This window comes from Molossus molossus, unplaced genomic scaffold, assembly GCF_014108415.1.
Source record: "Molossus molossus isolate mMolMol1 unplaced genomic scaffold, mMolMol1.p scaffold_m16_p_17, whole genome shotgun sequence".
Classification (NCBI taxonomy): domain Eukaryota; kingdom Metazoa; phylum Chordata; class Mammalia; order Chiroptera; family Molossidae; genus Molossus; species Molossus molossus.
The window spans coordinates 30047349-30070962 of NW_023425352.1; the positions used below are offsets into that span (position 1 = coordinate 30047349).

Genomic DNA, 23614 nt, shown 5'->3' on the forward strand with positions numbered 1-23614 from the left:
GATTCTCTGAATAGTTCCTTGGAACCACATCAAATACTCTAGATTTAGCTACGCTCAAAGTGCTAGTCTGAGATCAGTGTGTTATGGTTTATAAAGAGGTAAGGAACTTGCACCAGAATATAAATCAACAAGGGAACACAAATTAAAATGACAATGAGTTATCACCTCATGTCTGTTAGAATGACCATTATCAAAAACACAAGATATAATAAATACTAGTGTGGACATCAAGAAAAGGGAACCCTTGTACACTGTTGATGGGATTGCAAATTGGTACAGCCACTATGGAAAACAGCATGGAGGTTCCTCAAAAAACCTAAAAGCAGAACTACCTTATGATCCAGCAATTCCACTTCCAGAAAACAAAAATACTAATTTGAAAAGATATCTGCACCCCTATGTTCACAGCAGCATCATTTACAATAGCCAAAAAATGGAACAATCTAAATGTCCATCGATGGATAAATGGATAGTGAAGTTGCAGTATACATATACACAATGGAATATTATTCAGCCATAAAATAATGAGGAAATCTGCCCTGGCCGGTTTGGCTCAGCGGTTAGAGCTAACGGCACATACCTCGGTTGCGGTTTATCCCTGGCCCTGGTTGGTCATGTGGGTGGCAACCACTTGACATGTCCCTTTCACATCGATGTTTCTCTCTCTCTCTCCCTCCTACTCTATAAATAATAATAATAATAATAATAATGAGGAAATCCTACCATTCGCAACAAGATGGATAGACCTGAAGGCATATGCTAAGTGAAATAAGACAGACAAAGACAAATACTATAAGATCTAACTTATATGTGGGATCTAAAAAAAAAAAAAAAGTCTCATAGAAAAAGAAATCAGACCTGTGGTTACCAAAATGGAAGGTAGGAGGAGGGGAAATTGAAGGAAGTTTAGTTAAAATGTACAAACTTCCAGTTATAAGTAAGTACTAGAGATGTAATGTAAAACATGATGACTATAGCTAACAGTGCTGTATGATACACAGAAAAGTTAAAAGAGTAAATCCTAGGAGTTCTCATAGCCAAAAAAAAAAATATTTCCCTTTTTTTGTTGTTGTTTCTATATGAAAAGATGATGTTAGCTGGGCCTACTGTTGTAATCATTTCACTATATATATGTAAATCCTATCATCATGCTCTATTTCTTAAACTTATATAGTGATATAGGTCAGTAATTTCTCAAAACTATAAAAAACATAAATCATTGCGGCCACCTACATCAAGAAAATCTTGTTACAAAAAAATGAAAATTGAGCTAAACTTTGTACTTAGTGATGTGGTTGTATTACATTCTGACAAAAATTCCTTTTTATTATGGATCCATAACAATTTGCAGTCTAGTAACAGTTTGCAGACCAGTGATTTCCAGACCATACTTTGAGTAGCAAAGCTTTAAGTCATTAAGAATTGGAAAACTCCCTGAATTTACTTAGATACAGGCCTAAAAACTTAAGGCAATCTCCAATAAAACTTACCAAAAGTATTTTTCTTTATTCCAGAGAGATTAGTATTACAAATACACTTGTCACAGAACTTATGAAAACAAAACCCCCCACATTATTTTGGTCTTACAATATAAGCCATACAAATAATAAAGATATATAGCAAATAGCCCTAGCTGATTTGGCTCAGCAGTTAGAGCGTCGGCCCACAGACCAATGAGTCGCAGGTTCGATTCCGGTGAAGGGCACATATCATGGTTGCGATTTGTCCTCGGCCCTGGTCAGGCTGTTTGGGAGGAGACCAATGTCTCTCTCTCACATCAATGTTCCTCTCCTCTCTCTCTCTCTTCCCCTTCCTCCCTCCTACTCTATCTGATGATAAACAGAAAAATATCCTCGGGTGAGAATTAAAAAATAAATAAAAATAAAACATGTATAGCAAATAAAATAATTTACTAAATGAGCTTATGGAATCTTCTTAGGTTTAAGAATAAAGTAGACAATTATTCCAGAATGGAAAGAATTTTCTAATGAAACAAAGAGTTTAAATTAGCATTTCCCAAATCATATGTTATAAAGCTCTAACTCTAATAGATGTTATAAGGGGGAAAAATTCAAGGGTCAGATATATTGAGAAAATGCTGCATAAGCACCTTCCTTTCGGAAATACACAGCACACACTTACTTTGAGAAAGGTTTTTAATGGAGAAGTCTATTTTACTTCACTTAGCATTTCCCAAATGTTTTTGACCAGACAAGTCTTATTTAAGTAACATCTATTATCACACTTTGGAAAATGCTAGTCTATATTTCATAAAACATTATTTCAACCATAAAAATCCCATAAGTTTAAGCCTAAAAACAACGTGCAATCAATTCTTTATTATCTTTGACAAAGGAGGAGGGAGAAACTTAAAACTTTGATACTAGCCCTGGCCAGTTTGGCTCAGCGGTTAGAGCGTCCACCTGCGGTCCGGAGAGACCTGGGTTCGGTTCCCGCTAAGGGCATGTACCTTGGTTGCAGTTTGTCCCCGGCCCTGGTTGGTCGTGCAGGTGGCAGCCACTTGATGTGTCCCTTTCACATTGATGTTTCCCTCTCTCTCTCTTCCTCTCTCTCCCTCCCACTCTGTCTGTACAAAAGATGGAAAAATGTCCTCGGGTGAGGATAAAAAAAAAAACTTTGATACTAAAAATCACAAAGACACTGAGTTTTCAGATAATCCATTTTAATCTTTTTTTTTTTTTTTTAAAGACTCAAAGAAGTAAAGTGATTTGCTCACAGTCATAGGACATCTGAAATTAGGAAGGAAATGAGTGAATACAACTTTCAAACTATGTGTTTTCATAATTATTATCACATTTAAAACTCAAAACAATTCTGAAAACTAGTAACAAATCTGTTTTCACAAATGAGAATATATAGTTAAAAAAACTTGTAGATATATAATTAGTCAACAGCAGAGGTGGAATATAAACTCAGGGTCTGTGTGACTTCTAGGGCCCATGATCACTGTTCTAAGGCAGAACTTGTATCTTCTAATTTCCAGTTCAGAGTTCTTTCCACTGCACCATGTATTTTTTTCTTTTAGAAATAAAATTGCGCCCTGGTCAGTTTGGCTCAGCGGTTAGAGTGTCAGCCTGTGGTCCAGAGAGACCCAGGTTCAGTTCCAGCAAAGGGCATGTACCTTGGTTGCAGTTTGTTCCCAGCCCTGGTTGGGTCGTGCGGGTGGCAACCACTCGATGTGTCCCTTTCATGTCGATGTTTCTCTCTCTCTCTCCCACTCTATCTGAACAACAACAACAACAACAAAAAAAAACACAAAAAAATGTCCTCGGGTAGGATTAAAAATAAATTTTTTAAAAAATAAAGTTGCTAGGTTTTTATTTTTAAATTGATTTTGAGAGGGAGAGAGAGAGAGAGAGAGAAACATTGATGTGAGACAGAAAAATCAATGTGAGAGGGAAACATCCACTGGCTGCCTTCTGCACACCCCCAAATGGGGATCCAGCCTACAACCTGGGAACGTGCCCTGACCAGGCATCATCCTCTCAGTGCACAGGACAATGCCCAACCAACTGAGCCACACTGGCCAGGGGTGAACCATGCATTCTTTTTAACTACAAAAATACTTTTTCTATTTTAACTGAATGACCAATATTTTAAAAGATGGTAATATTCCATGAGCTCTGTCAAAGCTTCATAACAAGAAAGAAAGTGGTGTGAAAAGTCCTGGGTCATAGGGGAATGCTAATATATAAATAAACCTGGTTACTACTAATTTACTATCACTAACCCACAATTAAATGAGCATGGTCTATTATTTTGTGTATCTTTAAGTACTTAAAATAGCTATTAATTGAATGTTAGAGCATCACCCACCTGTAAAGTATCTGCAAATATTACAATGAGATTCTTCAGCTCCAGTACAAGATCAGGATCAGTGCAATAAGACTGGGGGTTGGGAGGGATGGGTAGGGTAGGTATAGAAGCAGAAACAAACAAAAACCAGAGTCATTAGATTAAAAACTAAGAAATAAACATAAATTTTTTTCCTTTAATCTGCCAGACTTAAAATAAATTTTAAATCTTGGTTATTAGTTAGAGCCATAACTGGCTTCCTCTATTTAGTAAAAATTATTAGGGAAAGATAATAAAATTATCTACCTAACTGTATTATATAAAACAAATTTCCTGAAATGTAAACACACACTAAACTTTGGTTAAAACAATGATGCTAATATTTCTACTATTTCTTTTAAATGGGAAAAATGGATTATATACATCGACCACATATTTTTAGTTTTCAATTATTTATTCTCTTCTAAGAGACAAATGTATTACTTTTTCTCTAACATAAAAATGACAATTTAAGTATTTTCTTAGTAATTTACCAAAAGAAAAGAATTAATTTCAAAAGAATAGTAAAATGCACTGTCCCCTTAACAGTATGTATTTCATGAAATTTTGAGTGTGATATGTTGCATTCGACATATTATAATTTTGTATTTGATGTCATGGAATTAATAAGAAGTATACTATAATTTTACATAGTCAGAGCTGAGCTGAATATAAACCATGATAAAACATATTATTCTTATTAATATGTTAGGAAAATTAGTTCACTGGACAAATAGTGTATCAAGAATCTACATTACTGATAAATAAAAATGTAATCTAAATATCACATAAGCTAATAATCCTTTAAAATATTTTCAGTCTCTATTCTCAATCATAAAATTATAAATAAGATTATAAAACTTTACATATGAAAAGATTTTACTGAAGGTAAACTACTAACATTGTCTTAAGAAAAAGTCTACACAGAGCAATCATTAATTTCAGTAGTATTTATAATACTAACATATTTATTATTTCCACAAGAAGCATATTACAAAAATACTTGATCATTTTACTTTCATTCATTAAAAAAATCTCTCTCGCCCTAGCTGGTTTGGCTCAGCGGTTGGAGCGTTGGCCTGTGGACCAGACAGTCCTGGGTTCGGTTCCCGCTAGGGGCACGTACCAAAATAAAAATAAATAAAAGTTTAAAAAAAAAAAAAAATCTCTCATTACATAAAGGTTTATTATTCAAATAAGTTCAAATTCTGACATTGCACATGTTAAAGAAATCTGTAATTTTATTACTGCAAACAAATTATGAACATCGAAGAACAAGTTCTACTGAGTTTTAATGGTGGAATTTATTTGGAAGCAAAGAATTTGGAATGATAATTAAAAACCCTTTATTTATGGTGTTTTTCAGTGATCTAATGAAGCGGTCAGTTGAGACTAATGAGACCAACTTAATTCTTCATTTTCTATAACGCTGGACTAAATGTGTCTTAGGAAGCCCCAGTCAGTTGCAAAATCACAGCCCAAAATTAACAAACTAAAGCCTGACATTACTACTTCCAAATCTGAGCAATTACCAAAAATATGCAGAATGATGGAAGTACAGTTTTCTTCTGACATTATCCATCTCAGAAGTTCTTAAAGTAACTAAATTAAAAATTCAGTAACAAATTGTCTGACTTACTGAATGAGCTCTAAGGACAGCAATTATCTTTGAGAGAGCCATGTTCCAAAGTTCATCAGTGTATGCCCTGGTTACTAATCCTTGGGTCACATGTAAAATGTGATCTTCAACCACAAAGAATCTAAAAACAGTAATTACAAATATAATAAGTGTTAAAAAAAATTAAAACCCAAATACAAAATTATTAGTTCTGACATTTAACATAATATAAAAAAATATTCGTTTCCATATTACATACCCTACAATTTGAGTGAAATATCTTCTATAGCCATCAACTGTTTCATGCTTTAAATGAAAAATAAAAAAATAAATTTAAACCAATACATACCAGAACATATAAGTAAGTCCTAAGTCACTATATTTATTAACAAATATTTATTGAGAGCCTACGATATGCTACATACATTTTTAAGGCACCAGGGGATACACTGGTAAATAACAAAAAGTCCTTACCCTCATGGAACTTGCATTCAAAATAAGACAGACAATAAACAAGTTAAAAAGTAAATATGACTTCAGAAACCACCCCACCTCAGCAATTAATTCAAGCCATCATCTCTTGTTTGGGATATTACATTATGCTCCTACCTAGTCACCCCAGCTTTCAGACCTGCTCCTTAGAGTCTATTCTCCAGATAGCTCCCAGAACGATACTTTTCAAATAGTAATGAGATCATTTATCTTCCACTTAAAAACCTTCCAATGACTTTTCATCTGATTCACAATAAATGTCAAACTCTTTACAAATGGTCTACAATTGCATATTATTTATAATTTTAACAAAAAGTATGTAAGAAAAGATTTGATCATTTAAATTTCATTTATAAAAGCTTATCACATGAAATATTTCATTATTTCAATTAAGTTCAAATGTCGTATTTTGCATATTTCATAAATGTGATAGAAAATTTCAAACATCTGGACTTTTTATGGGATTGGGGAAGAACTACTATTACTTTTTTAGCTTAAAAATACTATGACCAGAGCCTGGCTTGTGTGGCTCAGTGGTTGAGCATTGACCCATGCACCAACAAGTCGCTGGTTCGATTCCCGGTCAGGGCACATGCCCAGGTTGTGGGTCCAATCCCCAGTGTGTGTGTATGTGTGTGTGGGGGGGGGTGTGTGTGTGTGCAGAAGGCAGCCAATCGATGTTCTCTCTCATTAATGTTTCCATCTCTCTCACCCTTTCCCTTCCTCTCTCTCCAAACAATAAAGAAAAAACATTTTTAAAAAGAATACTATGACCAGAGAATGTAGTCTATATGCCAGATGTTTCATATTTGATATATGCTTGTTAGCTACATTTTATGTTTCATTTGTGCTTGAGAAAAATGATTCTACAGTTGTTGAAACAGGATTCTATATAGTCCATCAGATCAAGTCTATTAAGTATGTTCTGAATTCTTATTGATATTTTATTTGGCTTATAAGATATTGAGATGTTTAAAAATCTACTATGCCTATGGATTTTTCTATTTACCCTTTTAGATGTAGCAATTTTGCTTTAAATATTTTGAGTCAATATTATCTAGCACTTACCATTTCTTAACTCTAAAACATAAATATTATATCATCCTAGCTTTTATGTATTATATGAAAGTATACACTCCATCTCTACTTTTTTAGTGGCTGTTCCAGAAATTACATTGTGCATACATAAGTTATCAAACTCTAAAATTAATCAATAGTTTTACTCTTTTGGACAATTCAGAAACTGTAGAACAGTTTCATTTTGTTAACTTCTATCTCATTCTAATGTTTATGCTATTGTTGTATATTTAATTCTATCTTCTTTTAAAGTCCATAATATTTTACTATTTCCTACAGTCAACATAGATTTACCCACTTATTTACACTTTCTTTGATATTCATTCCTTCTAGTCAAATGGAAGATATGAGAAGTGTATGAGAGTTCCAGTTGTTCCACATCCTTATCAACACTTGCTATTATTAATTTTTTTCATTTTAGCCATTCTAGTAAGTATATAGTGGTATCTCACTGGGGTTTTAATTTGCATTTCCCTAATAAAAAATGATATTGAAAATTTTTCATGTACATATTTGTCATGTTTATCTTTGTAAAATGTCTATTTGGATCTTTTGTCCATTAGTTTGTCTTTAATTATTTAGTTATACAACTTTTTTATATATTCTGGATACAACCCCTTTGTTAGACATGAGTTTTTAAAGTATATCCTCCTTGTGTCCTGTCTTTACATTTCTTGACAATGCCTTTTGAGGAGTAGAAGTTTTTCATTTTGATGTTCCATTTATCATTTCTTTCTTTTATGGTTCATGTTTTATATATCTCACCTAAGAAAATATTGACTGCCTAATCCAAGGTCACAAAGATGTTAAGCTTTGTTTTTTCTAATAGTTTTAAAATTTTAGCTCTTACATTTAGGTCCATGATCCATTTCTTGAATTGGTGAATGAGGTAAGAGTCAATATTCTTTTCTTTATTTATTTTTTTAATCATCCTCACCCGAGGACATTTTTCCATTTTTTGTTCAGGTAGAGTGGGAGGGATAGAGAGGAACAGAGAGAGAGAGAAACATCGATGTGAAAGGGACACATCGAGTGGTCGCCACCCACACAACCAACCAGGGCCGGGGACAAACTGCAACCGAGGTACATGCCCTTAGCGGGAACCGAACCCGGGTCTCTCCAGACCGCAGGCCGATGCTCTATCTGCTGAGCCAAACCGGCCAGGGCCAATATTCTTTTCTTGCATAAAGATAATTTAATTATCTTATGGTCAGAAGACATACTTTGTATGATTTTGTCTTTTATATTTGTTGAGATGTATTTCATAGCCCAGAATATGATCTATCTCAGTGAACCTTCCAAGTCTAATTGAAAAGCATGCATAGTCTGCTGTTTTAGGTAAAGTATTCCATTAATGTCAATTAATCAAATTAGCTGATAATATTTTCCAGGTTTTCTATTTTCTGTTTTTAGTGTTCTGAAGTTTCATTGTAAGGCCTTTAAGAGTACATCCCTTTGTATTTAACCTACTTGGGATTCCTTCCGCTTGACTTTGTAGGTTTCTATATCTCAACTGTCCTGGTAAATTCTCAGCCATTATATCCTCAAATACTCTTCTGTCCCATTTGTTCTATCTTCTCTTTCTGAAACTCCAACTAGATCTTCTCTCTGTATACCCTTGCTCTACTCTATTTTATCATTTTGTCTCTGTGATGCTTTCTACATAATTTATTCAGAATAACTAAGAGAATTCATTAACTGTTAAGCCCATCATAAAAAATTTTATTTTGGTTAATATATCTTTAATTTCTAGGTATTTTACTTGATTTTTCTTCACATTTTTCTGGTCATTCTTCATAGTTTCTTATTCCCTAATTTTATTTATTTATTGCCTTTTATTTCTTAAATATTTTTAATCGTGTTATTTTATATTCTATGAATAATTGTTCAAATATTTAAAGTCTTTTAGGATTTATTTCTATCGTCAATGTTTCTAATGATTCTCATTTGTTTGGTAATTATTTTTTGTTGTAAACTGCTAATTTTCCTTAAAACTTTAACTATGGATATTCTTTAACTTTGGTAAGAAGGTTCAAAAAAGATTTGCATTTGCTTCTACTATGCATCTGGAGGCAATATAAACATGAAACCACTTCAATCTAAATTTTCAACTTGAGATTTTTTTTAACTATCCAGCTAGAATAAATTTGGGTTGCAAACACAAGCGAGGAACTGTTTGTTATAAATTCTCAGTTTTTGTTTTCCTTTGTTCACTTGGTATCAAAATTTGAGATAGGCTTTCCTTAGAGTATTTGGCAGAAGGAACAAGTGGTTTTGTTAGATGGTTTTCATCTCTAGGTCATCCTAATAATGAGGCTATGATTCTTTGGAGTCTCAGCTTTCTTTACAAGGAAGATAGTCTCTTATCACCTACTTTGAGTGGCTATGGATTGTCCCTTTGTATCTCCATGTCCTAAAAACTCATGCTTTACCAGTTCAGTAGATGCCCCTATGATAAAAACTACATTGAGTGCTTCATTAAACGTATCTCAATTTCTGCCTTTATTTAGATTTACCTTTTTTGTTTGTTTTATAGTCAGATCTATTGAGGTATAAATTACATACAATAGCCCTGGCCAGTATGGCTCAGCATTTAGAGAGTCAGCCCAAGGACTGAAGGGTCGAGGGTTTGATTCCTGGTCAAGAGCACATACCTGGGATGCACATTCAATCCCCAGCTCTGGGCAGGGTCATGTGGGAGGCACCCGATTGATGTGTCTCTCTCACATTGAAGTTTCTCTCTCTCTCTGTTTCTCCCTCCCTCCCTCCTTCCCTTCCACTCTATCTAAATATCAGTGAAAAATATCTTCCAGTGAGGGTTAACAACAAAAAATTACATACAATAAAACTCACTCATTTTCATGCACTGAGTGTTTTGTTTTTTTGTACGTGCCCCTAGCGGGAACTGAACCCAGGACTCTCTGGTCCGCAGGCCAACGCTCCAACCACTGAGCCAAACCGGCCAGGGCTGAGTGTTTTTTGTTTTTTTTATTAATTTTTTTTTTGTTAATCCTCACCTGAGGATATTTTTCCATTGATTTTTAGATAGAGTGGAAGGGAGGTTGGGAGGGGGAGAGAGAGAGAGAGAGAGATCAATATGAGAGAGAGACATGGATCAGTTGCCTCACACATGTCCTCACTGGGGCTGAGATCAAAACTGCAATCCAGATACCATGCCCTTGACCAGAAATTGAACCTATGACCCTTCTGTGTGTGGGCCGATGCTCTAACCACTGCGCAAAACTGGCCAGGGCTCATTCACTATGAGTTTTCACAAACACATCTGGTTATGTAACAATCATCAAAACCAACGTATAGAACAGTTCCATATCCACTAAATTTTTGTCCTGACTATACTTTCTTACCAAATCCTTAGAACATTTAGAAAGTATTTATAATTTTATAAAAATGTTTTGTCCAACCCTGGCCGGGTAGCTCAATTGGTTAGAGTGTCATCTCTATAAGCCAAGGTTGAGGGTTTGATCTCAAGTCAGGGCACATACAAGAATCAACCAATGAATGCATAAATAAGTGGAACAACAAATTGATGTTTCTCTCTCTTCCTCTAAACATCAATTTCTTTTTTTTTTTTATCCTCACCCGAGGACATTTTTCCATTTTTTGTTCAGATAGAGCGGGAGGGAGAGAGAGGAAGAGAGAGAGAGAGAGAAACATCAACATGAAAGGGACACATCAAGGAGTGGCTGCCACCTGCACGACCAACCACGGCCGGGGACAAACTGCAACCGAGGTATGCGCCCCTAGCAGGAACCGAACCTGGGTCTCTCTGGACTGCAGGTCAACGCTCTAACCGCTGAGCCAAACCGGCCAGGGCTCACTAGTTTTTCTTTATTTTATTTTTTATTTTTTGTGGTACATGCCCCTAGCGGGAATTGAACCTGGGACTCTATGGTCCGCAGGCCGATGCTCAACCGCTGAGCCAAACTGGCCAGGGCTAAACATCAATTTCTAAAAATATTTTTTTAAAAAGTAATCAAAGTACAGAGGCCACCATATTGTCAGAAACTGATTATCACTCCCAACACTTCATACATTTATTTGTTTATCTTTTTATTTATTCACTATTTTATTTGTTTACTGTCTATCTTCCCCAATAGAATGTAAGCTCATGAGAGAAGTGACTTATCCGTTTTGTTCACTGCTGTACCATCACATCCTAAACCAACTTTTGGAAATAGTAGGTATTCAATAAATATTTATAGTTGAATGAATAGTGATGCAAGCTCTGAATAAAATTAAAACAGGTAAGGGGGTAAAAAGTGGCAGCATAAGCAATTCAAAATTTTCACATACTTACCATATTTGACTGGGGTTGCAATACCAGTCTTGCTTGTTTTTTTCTTTGTTTTCGGTAATAATTTTCAAATGTTTCCTCATCACCCTAAAATAGAATCAGCAGAGTAATGAAAACACACACTCACACACACACACACACACACACACACACACACACTCACATAGATACTTACCAAAACAGAATAAATATGCAAACATCGGTAAACTGGAGAAAAATCAACAAGGTCCTGAACAGTTAAAACCTGAAAAATAACACCATTTTTAAAAAAATTAGAGGTCAAACTACTAGTCCACTGTTGGATAATATAAAGTTAAAGCTAGACAAGGAGATTCATGAACTTCATGTTATAACATTTATCACCTATAAAAAAACATAAAATATAGCCCTGGCCAGTTTGGCTCAGCGGTTAGAGCGTTGGCCTGCGGTCCAGAGAGACCCGGGTTCGATTCCCTTTAAGGGCACGTACCTCGGTTGCAGTTTGTCCCCGGCCCTGGTTGGTCGTGCGGGTGGCAGCCACTCGATGTGTCCCTTTCACATCAATGTTTCTCTCTCTCTCTCTCTCTCTCTCTCTCTCTTCCTCTCTCTCCCTCCCACTCTATCTATACAAAAAATGGAAAAATGTCCTCGGGTGAGGATAAAAAAAAAACAACAAAAAAAAACATAAAATATAAATGTAATGCATTTTATATATTGTTTTGGCATTTGTTCAGTAGTTCATTCTTTATATATTTATCATCACTGGCTGTTTTAGATTATAAGGTAATAAAGGGGAGAGATTATATGTCTTCAACATGCTTGGTAGATTATCAGAAGACTATTATAGATATGTAGATACATCAGTATTGCTTTTGGTAAAGATGGTACATGGATTTATGGTGTAACTACAGACAAAGTTCCTACTCTTATGCAGCTAAGTTCTATGATTTACCATTATTTCATCACATTGAAGACATAATCATTATTATTTTATAAAACACTAAGAAAGAAAAACTACCATTTGAAACTATGATATCATTAATTTAAGACATATCCCAACTCTGAGAAGTTGTAATATTGTAAAAATTGCACCTCAGAATTGGTGAAATAGAGTAGTATAAAGTTTCTCAAACTTGAGAAATAAACTCTTTTAAAAGGAACATATTTCTATGCTTATGAGTCCTGAGAGTGGACTTAAATTATTATTATTACAATGTTACTTATTAGGGAAAATGATGGAAACAAAATATAGTGATATATATATATATGTAAAAACAGGAAAACAAGTTTTTCTTAGAGTATGGATTTGGCAGTAGGGCATGACAGTAATACTCCCAGCAGTTAAAGATATACAAAACAGACTAGAACCCTAGATGGTCCATTTTCACCATTCTGAATATCAAGGAGAAAAGGAATACATATAGAGATTCTCTAAATACTGATTAAGAGAAAACAAAAGGTAGATTTCAAAAACATTTATTTAATTTCAAGGGACTATTCAGACACACTATTTCTATATTAGAAAGACATTAAATTGCCTAATGCTATTTATTTGTATTCATTACAATATCAGACATCTGCTGTATATGCATATATATCTGCTATATATTAGACATATATATACATATAGTATATACATACATACACACAGACATAAATTCATATACAGAACCATCTGACATGTATTGGTTCGACTTTCCATGATGCAAAAGCAATACACATAATACATTACATTACATTACATGAGATATTCAACATTTTATTATAAAATAGAGTTTGTGTTAGATGATTTTGCCCAACTGTAGGCTAAGTATTCTAAGCACTAATGTAGGGTAGACTAAGCTATGATGTTTGGTAGTTAAGGTATATTAAATGCATTTTCAACTTAGGATAATTTTTTTCCTTATTGATTTTAGAGATAGAGGAACGGAGAGGGAGAGAAACACTGATGAGAGAGAACATCAATTGGCTGCCTAATGCATGCCCCCTACTGGGGATTAGGCCCACAACCTGGGCACGTGTCCTGGCCAGGAATTGAACTGGCGACCTCTTAGTGCACGGGTCAATATTCAACCACTGAGCCACACTGGCTGGGCTCAACTTAGGATAATTTGAACTTACAACAGGTTTGTCAGGATGTAACTCTATCATAAGTCAAGGAGCATCTGAAGTCTCATTCATCCTCAAGCATATAGTAGACATGTATATACTATCCTGTTCTCCCAACTGTAGAGAAGGCCATGGGCACATATTCATAAAGTTCTCTTTATAAACCAATTAAAAGTTCTTACTATGCCCCAACTAAGTCCTTAAAAAGAATTTAAAATCTCATTGACAAGGCAAAACTTATAAACAATTGGGAATAACTAGGATCCTTATGGTCTTCAATAAACTAAAAAAAATTCAAAAGTAAAGATAAAATGTAGGCTCAACGGAAGACTTGATGAAGAGAATCAAACAAGCAATAGGACTACAAATGAATTTGGATATAGAGGATGAAAGAAAGTAAATATTTTTAAATAATTTCACCCTGTCCAGTGTGGCTCATTTGGTTGGATGTTGTCCTGTGCACCAAAAGGTTGCCAATGGTCAGGGCGCATGCCCAGGTTGCAGGCTCAATCCCCAGTAAGGGGTGTGATGTTAAGGTTTCTAAACTTATTAAAACTTTTTTAAGAAATAAAAACCTTTATTCATGTTAGAATTATTTTGTAGTATCTCAGCACCAATTTTTTAAAAGGGTAGGCTATCCAGAATTAGCCTAAATTCAAGGTAAAGCCATCATGAAATTAAATGTTTACCACACATAATTAAAATATAAGTGATCACTTCAAAAAAAAAATCATTAGATTTACACTTTTGCTGCTAATTATGGTAAAAAAAACTAAGTTGAAATATCTATGATTTACAAGTATAAACTACAATATTTCTAGTTTACCAGTCAATTATACAGTCTAATATTTCAGATTATTCCATTGCCCTAATATCTCATTACAAACTAATCTACATAAATTCAATTTGCACATGGTAAGAACAAGAATCACATAGTCATACATTACCACTTAAAAGAAAAAATTTTAAACAAAGAAAAGAAGCAAGGGAAGAAAGGAAGACAGAGAGAGATAAATTAACTCCCGTCACCTCCTCTTCACTTGCATCCTCTTCCTCAAATGTCTGTTTTAATACAATTTCATTCCTTTCTTCTGGAATTCTATCATTTATATACATATTCTTCCCAAATTTTACATTATTTTGCTTCTGCAGAGCAACACTGAAGGTTTTCTGCTGTTGTGCCTATTATGGAAAAAAAAAAAAACTCAGATTATTTCAAAATGAATTATGGTCAAAACCGGTTCAAGAATTCATTCATATTTCCTTATATTTTTAATGTCTGTAGGTAAAGGATCTGGAGTAATATCCCATTTTTTATTTATAACCCATACCCCCTTTCTCATCTTTTTTGAACAGTTTTGCAGGGGCTTATAATTTTATTTAAAAAGACTAAGACCCAACTTTTCACTCTGTTGATCCTCCCTATAGTATTTTGTTTTCTATTATTGGTTTCTATTCTTACTTTATTTCCTACCTCTTCCTTTTTTTTTTTTTTTTTTTATCCTCCACCCGAGGATATTTTTCCATTTTTTGTACAGATAGAGTGGGAGGGAGAGAAAGGAAGGGAGAGAGAGTGAGAAACATCGACGTGAAGGGACACATCGAGTGGCTGCCACCCGCACGACCAACCAGGGCCGGGGACAAACTGCAACCGAAGTACGCGCCCTTAGCGGGAACCGAACCCGGGTCTCTCCGGACCGCAGGCCAACGCTCTAACCGCTGAGCCAAACCGGCCAGGGCTCCTTCCTCTTCCTTTTTTAAAAAATTGTATTTTACTGTAGTAAAGCACATTTAAGACGAGATCTACCCTGTTTACCAAATTTTAAGTGTACATACATTATTACATTATTCCTATATATTAATATTAATATTAAATTAATATATTAATAATATAATACATTATTGTAACTATAAGTACAATGTTGTACAGCAGTCCTCTAGAGCTTATTCATCTTGCTTAACTGAAACATTATACCTGTTTAGTAACACCCCTGTCCTCCCTCCTTCCAGCGCCTGGCAACCACCATCCCACTCTCTGATTCTTTGAATTTGACTATTTTAGATTATTTTCCTTTTTATAGGCTCGATATAGTATTTCCTTGCATGTACATTCCAAAATTTCTTAAACCATCTGTCAATTGACATTTAGGTTGTTTCCACATGTTGGGTGTTGTGAATAATACTGTAATGAACACAAAAGCACTAATATGCTTTGAAATTCTGATTTCAGTTCTTTTGGATAAACATCCAGAAGGGAATTACTGGATCATACAATAGTTCTACTTTAGCTTTTTGAGGAATATCCATACTCCTTTCCATACAGGCTACACCATTTTGTATTCCTACCAACAGTTTCAACTTCTCCACATTCTTTTTACATTTTTAAAAATTTTTATTGAATTTACTGGGGTGACATTGGTTAATAAAATTATATAGATTTCAAGTGTACAATTCTAGAATACATCATCTGCATACTGTACTGTGTTCACCACCCAAAACCAAGTCTTTCCGTCACCATTTATCCCCCTTTTATCCTCTTCTACCTCCCCCACCTCCCTTCCCCTCTTGTAATCACCATACTCTTTTCTATGTCTAGAAGACTTTTTTTGCTTACTCCCTTCACCTTTTTCACCTACCCTACAAGTTCCCCTCCCAACACCTGTCAGTCAGTTTTCTGTATCTATGACTCTGTTTCTATTTGGTTTGTCAGTTCATTTTGTTCATTAGATTCCACATCAAAGTGAAATCATATGGTATTTGTCATTTTCTGATTGACCTATGTCACTTAGCATAATACTTTGCAGGTCCATTCATGCTGTAGCAAAAGGAAAGACCTCCTTGTTTTTATAGCCTAGTAGTATTCCATTGTAGAAATGTACCAGTTTTTCTATCCACTCATCTACTGGTGAGCACTTCGGCTGCTCCCTAATCTTAGCTATTGCAAATAATGCCACAATAAACATAGGGGTGCATATATTCTTTCAAGTTAGTGTTTCAGGTTTCTTCAGATATATTCCAAGAAGTGAAATCACTGGGTCACAAAGCAGTTCAATTTTTCATTTTTTCAGGTAACTCCATACTGTTTTCCACAGTGGCTGCACCAGTCTGTAGTCACATCAACAATGCATGAGGGTTCCCTTTTCTCCACATCTTCACCAACACTTGTTGTTTGTTGATTTATTGATGATAGCCATTCTGACAGGTGTGAGGTGATAACTCACCATGGTTTTAATTTTCATTTCTTTGTTGACTAGTGACATTGAGCATCTTTTCATATGTCTGTTGGTCATCTATATGTCTTCTCTGGAGAAGGGTCTATTCAGATCCTTTGCCTATTTTTAAAATTGGATTGTTTGGGGGTTTTTTGGTGTTGTTTCATAAGTTCTTTATAAATTTCGGATATGAACCCCTTATCAGATGTACCTTTGAAGAATATGTTCTCCCACTCAGTGGGTTGTCTTCACTTTGTTGATTTCCTTTGCTGTGCAAAAACATTATAGTTTGATGTAATCCCATTGCCCAAAGAGACATGTCAGAAAAAAATACCGCTATGAGAAATGTATAAGATTTTATTGCCTATGTTTTTTTCTATGATTTTTATAGTTTCAAGACTTACAATTGAATCTTTAATCCATTTTCAGTTTATTCTTGTGCATGGTTTAGGAAGGTGGTCTAGTTTCATTTTTTGTACATACCTGTTCAATTTTCCCAACACCATTTATTGAATAGACTGTCTTTACTCCCATTGTATGTTACTGCCTGCATTGTCAAATATTGACTATAAAGGTTTGGGTTTATTTCTAGGCTCTCTCTATTGTTCCATTAATATATAAGTCTCTTTGTATGCTAATACCATGCTGTTTTGATTACTATGGCCTCGTAGTATAGTTTGATCATTTGATAGTGTGGTACCTCCAACTTTGTTCTTCTTTCTCAAAATTGTTGTTGCTATGCAGGGTTTTTTGTGCTTCCATATACATTTTTGAAATATTTGTTCTAGTTCTGTGAAATACGCCATGGGTATCTTGATAGGAATTGATTGAATGTATAATAGCTTTGGGTAGTATGGACATTTTAATGATGTTTATTCTTCCTATCCATGAACATGGTATATGCTTCCACTTATCTGTATCTTCTTCAATGTCTTACAATTTTCTGAGTACTGGTCTTTGACATCCTTGGTTAAATTTATTCCTAGGTAGTTTTTTTATGCAATTGTAAATGAGATTGTTTTCTTAGTTTCCCTTTCTGAGAGTTCATTATTGGTGTATAAAAATGCAACTGATTTCTGGACATTTATTTTGTATCCTGCTACTTTACTGAATTCATTTATTCTAACTGTTGTGGGGGTTTTTTGGTGGGAATACTTAGGATTCTCTATATATAGTATTATGTCATCTGCAAATAGTGCCAATTTGGATATCTACTGTTTCTTCTTGTTGTCCGATTGCTGTGGCTAGGACTTCCAGTACTATGTTGAATAAGAGTGGTGAAAGTGGACATCCCTGTCATGTTACTGATCTTAAGGGAAATGCCTTTAGTTTTGCCCACTCAGTATGATATTGGCTGTTGGTTTGTCACATATGGACTTTATTATGTTGAAGTATGTTCCCTCTCTTCCCACTTTGCTGAGAGTTTACCATAAATGGGTGCTGGATGCATTTTCTGCATGTATTGATATGACCATATAATTTTTATTCTTCATTCTGTTTACGTGGTGTATGTATCATGTTCATTGATTTGTAGACACAGTACCACTTGCATCCACAGAATAAATCTCACTTGATCATGGTGTATGATCTTAATGTAGTTCTAGATCTGGTTTTGCTAATATTTTGTTAAGAATTTTAGCCTATGCCCTGGCCGGTTTTGCTCAGTGGTTAGAGCATCAGCCCGTGAACCAGAGACCTGGGTTTGGTTCCCGCTAAGGGCACATACCTGAGTTGTAGCTTGTCCCTGGCCCCGGTTATGGTTGTGTGGGTGGCAACGAGTCAATGTGTCTCTCTCACATTGATGTTTCTCTCTCTCTCTTCCTCCCTGTTTCCTCCCACTCTATTTGAAGAGAAACGCAAAAAAAAAAAAAAAAAAAAAAAAAATGTCCTTGGGTGAAGATAAAAAATAAAATAAAATAAAGAATTTTAGCATCTATGCTCAGCAGGGATATTGACCTATAATTTTCTTTCTTTGTAGTGTCTTAATCTAGTGTTAATCTATCTAGTGTTAATCTGGAATTAGGATAATGGTGGCCTCATAAAATGAGCCTGGGAGTCTTTACTTCTCTTGAAATTTTTGGACTAGTTTGAAGACAGGTGTTAGTTCCACTTTGAATGTTTAATAAAATTCACCTATGAAGCCATCCAGTCCAGGATTTTTGTTTTTTCAGAGTTTTTTTTTAATTGTTGCTACAATTTCATTAGTTGCAATCAGTCTATTCTGGTTTTCTGATTCTTCCAGATTCCGTTTTGGAAGATTGTATATTTCTAGAAATCTATCCATTTCATCCAGATTGTCCTATTTGTTGGCATATAGTTGTTTATAATTTCATACTACCTTTTGTATTTCTGTGGTGTCAGCTGTTACTTCTCTTTCATTTCTGGCTTTATTTATTTGGGTCTCTCTCTCTCTCTCTTTTTTTTTCCTTGATGAGTATGATTAAAAGTGTGTCAATGTTGTTTATCTTTGCAAAGAACCAGCTCTTGGTTTCATTGATCTTTTCTTTTTTATTACTCTATTCCATTTATTTTTGCTCTGATGTATTACTTCCTTTTTCAACTTGCTTTAGGCTTTGCTTCTTGTTCCTTTTCTAGTTTCTTTAAGTGTAAAATTAGGTTGTTTATTTGAGATTTTTCTTGTTTCTTGAGGTAGGCCTATAATGCAATGGATTTCCCTCTTGGGACTGCTTTTCCTGTGTCCCATAGGTTTGGGTTGTTTTGTTCATTTTCATTTGTTTCAAGGTGTCTTTTAACTTCTTCCTTGATCTCATTGTTAACCCATTCATTTTTTAGTAACATGTTATTTAGCATACATGTCTTTGTGTGTTTTTCAGTTTTTTTGTTACTGATTTCTAGTTTCATACCATTATGGTCAGAGAAGATGCTTGACATTATTTCAATCTTCTTAAATTTACTGAGACTTGTTTGGGTCCTAACATGTGTTCTATCCTAGAAAATGTTCCATGAACACTAGAAAAGTGTATATATTCTGCTGCTTTGAGGTGAAACTGTTTGATGATAGCAATTAAATCCATCTGGTCTAGGGTATCATTTCAGGCTGCTGTTTCCTGGTTGATTTTCTGTCTAGAACATCTATCCATTGATGTCAATGGTGTCAAAATTCCCTACTATAACTGTATTACTGTGGCTCTCTACCTTTATGTCCATCAAGATTTGTTTTATATATCTAGGTGCTCCTATGTTGGGTGCATAAATGTTTACAAGGGTTATATCCTTTTTTTTTTTTTTTTTTTTGTGGTAGGTGCCCCTTAGCAGGTACCAAACCCGGGACTCTCTGGTCCGCAGTCCGATGCTCAACTGCTGAGCCAAACTGGCCAGGGCAAGGGTTATATCCTTTTGTTGGATTGATCCTTTTATCATTATGTAGTGTCATTTTTTGTCCCTTACTATAGACTTTTTCAAAGTCTATTTTGTCAAATATAAGTATTGTTACCCCAGCTTTTATTTCCATTTGCATAAAACATCTTTTTCCATCCCTTACTTTTAGTCTATATGTATCAGACAGCACAAGCACATATATGGGTCTTGTTTTCTTATCGAATTGGCTACCCTGTATCTTTTTATTGCAGCACTTAAGCCATTTACATTTTTATTGTTGTTATTCTCACCTGAGGATATTTTTTCCATTGATTTTTAGAGAAAGTGGAACAGAGGGAGGGAGGAGGAGGACAACGACACCGACAACAACGGAGAGGAGAATGAGGAGGGAGGGAGGGAAGGGGAGGGAGGGAGGGAAGGAGAGGGAAGGGGGAGGGAGGGAGGGAGAGAGAAATGTAAGAGAGACACATTGATGTGAAAGTTGCCTCCTGTAACCCAGGTACTGCCCTTGACTGGGAATCGAGCCCATGACCCTTCAGTGCAAGGTCTGATATTCTACCCACTGAGCTATACAGGCCAGGGCTAAGCCATTTACATTTAAAGTGAATATTGACAGGTATGTATTTATTGCGATTTTGTTCTTTCCAACTATGTTCCTGTTGTTGTTGTCGTTGTTCTTCTTCTCCTCCCTTCTTCCTTCTTCTTCTCCATATAAAAGTTCTTTTAATATTACTTGCAATACTGAACTCCTGTAGCATTTTCTTGTCTGAGAAGCTCTTTATTTCTCCTTCCATTTTAAATGATAGCCTTGCTGGGTAAAGTAGTCTTGGTTATAGGTACTTGCTTTTAATCACTTTGCATATTTTATGGCAATCCCTTCTGACATGAAATGTTTCTGTTGAGAAATCAGTTGTCAGTCTTATGGGAGTTCCATTTTAATTAAGATGTGTGTTGGTGTGGCCCTCTTTGGGTTCATCTTGTTTGGTACTCTCTGCACTTCCAGGACTTGAGTGTCGTTTTCCATCACCACTTTAGGGAAATTTTTGGTCATTATTTCTTCAAATAGGTTCTAGATCCTCACCTCTCTCCTTCTGGTACCCGTGATGCAGATGTAGTTATGTTTCATGTTGTCGCAAAAGTCCCTTAAACTATCCTCATTCTTTTTTTTGAAGTCTTTTTTATTTTTGCTGCTCTGAATGGGTGTTTTCTGCTACCTTGTCTTCCTAATCATTGATCTGATCCTCTGCTTCATCCAACCTACAATTTAATCCTATCAGTGTATTCTTCATTTCAAAAATTGTATGCTTCATTTCTAAGTGGTTCTTTTTTATGGTTTCTCTGTCCTTTCTCATGGTTCTGTAGTTCTCACTATGTTTCTTGTAGTTCTCACTAAGTTTCTTGAGCGTCCTAATAATCATTTTGTTGAATTCTGTATCTAGTAAAATGCTTGCCGCCTTTTCATTTAGCTTTTTTTTCTGGAGATTTCTCCTGTCCTTTTATTTGAAGCATGTTTCTCTGTCTGCCCATTTTGGCTGCCTCTTTGTGTTTGTTTCTACAAACTAGGCAGATCTGCTATGACTCCCAGTCTTGGTAGGGTAGCCTTTTGTATTAAGTGTCCTGTGGTGCCCAGTGTTGCAGTCTCCTTGATCACCTGAGCTGGGTGCTCCAGGAATGTCCTTTGTGTGGGTTATGTGGCCCCTCCTGTTGTAATTGAGTCATGATTCCTATTGGCCCGTTCATGTGTGGGGTCAACCCTCAGATTGGCTCACTGTAAGGATCAACCCTGAACACATGGTATGAGGTACTGTGCAGGTGCTGACCACACGAAGTAGAATTGGCCCCAGAAGGGTTTGGTGCCTGTCAAGATCTCCCTTTGGATATGCCATTTGTGAAGTTAACTGAATTACGCTCTGATGTTGTCTGAACTGGGTGTGTTGGTTCTGGGGTCTTTTGGAGGGAAATCTGGTACAGAACAATGAGATGCTGCCTGTGACTGGCCCTGGGCAACCTGTTTGGAGCTACAAAGCTAACCAGTTTGTGGTTGCCTCTGCTGTGCCTGGGTATGCATGGGAAAGACCAAGCTGTGCACCAAGGCCGGCTTCCACCCTTCTTATCAGTCTCAACATGGCTTCTTCTGTTAATCCATGGTTGATTTCTGTTTAGCTATTCTTTGGTTGGTTATTCAGGTTGATTGTTCTATATTCTTATTTGTAATTTCAGTTTGATCCTGGGAGGAGGTGAGTATAGCTTCCACCTACTCTACCGCCATCTTGTACCTCTTGCCAGTTTCTCCACATTCTTGCCAAAACTAGTGATTTTGTTTTGCATTTCCCTGATGGTTAATGATAGGCATTTTCTCATATACTTGTTAGTCATTTGTATGTCTACTTTTTAAAAAAATGTCTATTCAAGTTCTCAGCCAATTTTTAAAATCAGGTGATTAGTTTTTTGGGGGGTTTTTTTGGTATGTGCCCCTACAGAGAACCGAACCTGGGACTCTGGTCCACAGGCTGATGCGCCAACCACTGAGCCAAACCAACCTGGGCAGATGATTAGATTTTTTACTATTGGGTTGTAAGAGTTCCTTATATATTTTGGAGATTAATCCCTAATGAGATAAATAGGTTGCAGATATTTTCTTCCATTCTGTAGACTGCCTTTTCACTCTGTTAATTGTTTCCTTTGCTATGCAGAAGCTTTTTCATTTGATGTAACTCAGCATTAGGCTGGGAGATTTATATACAGTATGTTGTCACACATATCAGTAATTCATTCCTTTTTATTGCTAAGTAATATTCTATTGTATAAGTATAGCACAATTTGCTTATTCCTTTTTTATTTTTACAACTATGTTGTAACATTCTTTTTAAAAATTAATTTTGTGCCCTGGCCGGTTTGGCTCAGCGGTTAGAGTGTCGGCCTGCGGTACAGAGAGACCCGGGTTCGGTTCCCGCTAAGGGCACGTACCTCAGTTGCAGTTTGTCCCCGGCCCTGGTTGGTCGTGCGGGTGGCAACCACTCGATGTGTCCCTTCACATCGATGTTTTTCTCTCTCTCTCTTCCTCTCTCTCCCTCCCGGTCTGTCTGGACAAAAAATGCAAAAATGTCCTTGGTTGAGGATAAAATAAATAAATAAATTTTAAAAAATTAATTTTGTTACAGATGTCCCACCTTTTTACCCCAATGACACCCTCCTCCCCACTCACATCCCATCCCCACCTTCACAATATTGTTGTCTGTGTCCACTGGTTATGCATATATGCATATAAGTTTTTTGGTTTATCTCTTCCCGTATTCATTCTCCTTTTGATGTTCATTTGGGTTGTTTTCAGTTTTTAGCCAACTGTGAACAAAGCTACTATGAACATCATAAGGGCATGTTTTCATTTCTCATTGATAAATACCTAGGAGAGGAAATTCTGACTCAAAAGGCAGGTACATTAACTTTATAATTGCCAAATCCTTTCCCAACGTTTGTCTTTATTGTTGAGCTGTAGGATTTGTTAATTCAAGATACTTTCAATTTGTTATTTTTTTATTATTTATTTATTTTAAAAATTTATTTACTTAGCCTGGCCAGTGTGGCTCAGTGATTGAGCACTGACCCATGCACCAAGAG

General features: G+C 35.6%; 1 protein-coding gene across 7 annotated transcripts in view; it reads right to left on the reverse strand.

Moving 5' to 3' along the window:
* Positions 1 to 23614, reverse strand: part of EXOC6 (exocyst complex component 6) — a 205708-nt gene that overhangs the window by 110318 nt on the left and 71776 nt on the right. For all 7 annotated transcript variants that reach the window (XM_036264683.1, XM_036264682.1, XM_036264687.1 and 4 more), the window contains 6 exons: positions 14475 to 14627; positions 11533 to 11601; positions 11361 to 11444; positions 5733 to 5779; positions 5495 to 5615; positions 3838 to 3909 (listed from right to left, as the gene is read on the reverse strand). In XM_036264683.1, coding sequence (XP_036120576.1) covers positions 3838 to 3909; positions 5495 to 5615; positions 5733 to 5779; positions 11361 to 11444; positions 11533 to 11601; positions 14475 to 14627 — 546 coding nt within the window. The remainder of the gene's footprint in view (positions 1 to 3837; positions 3910 to 5494; positions 5616 to 5732; positions 5780 to 11360; positions 11445 to 11532; positions 11602 to 14474; positions 14628 to 23614) is intronic.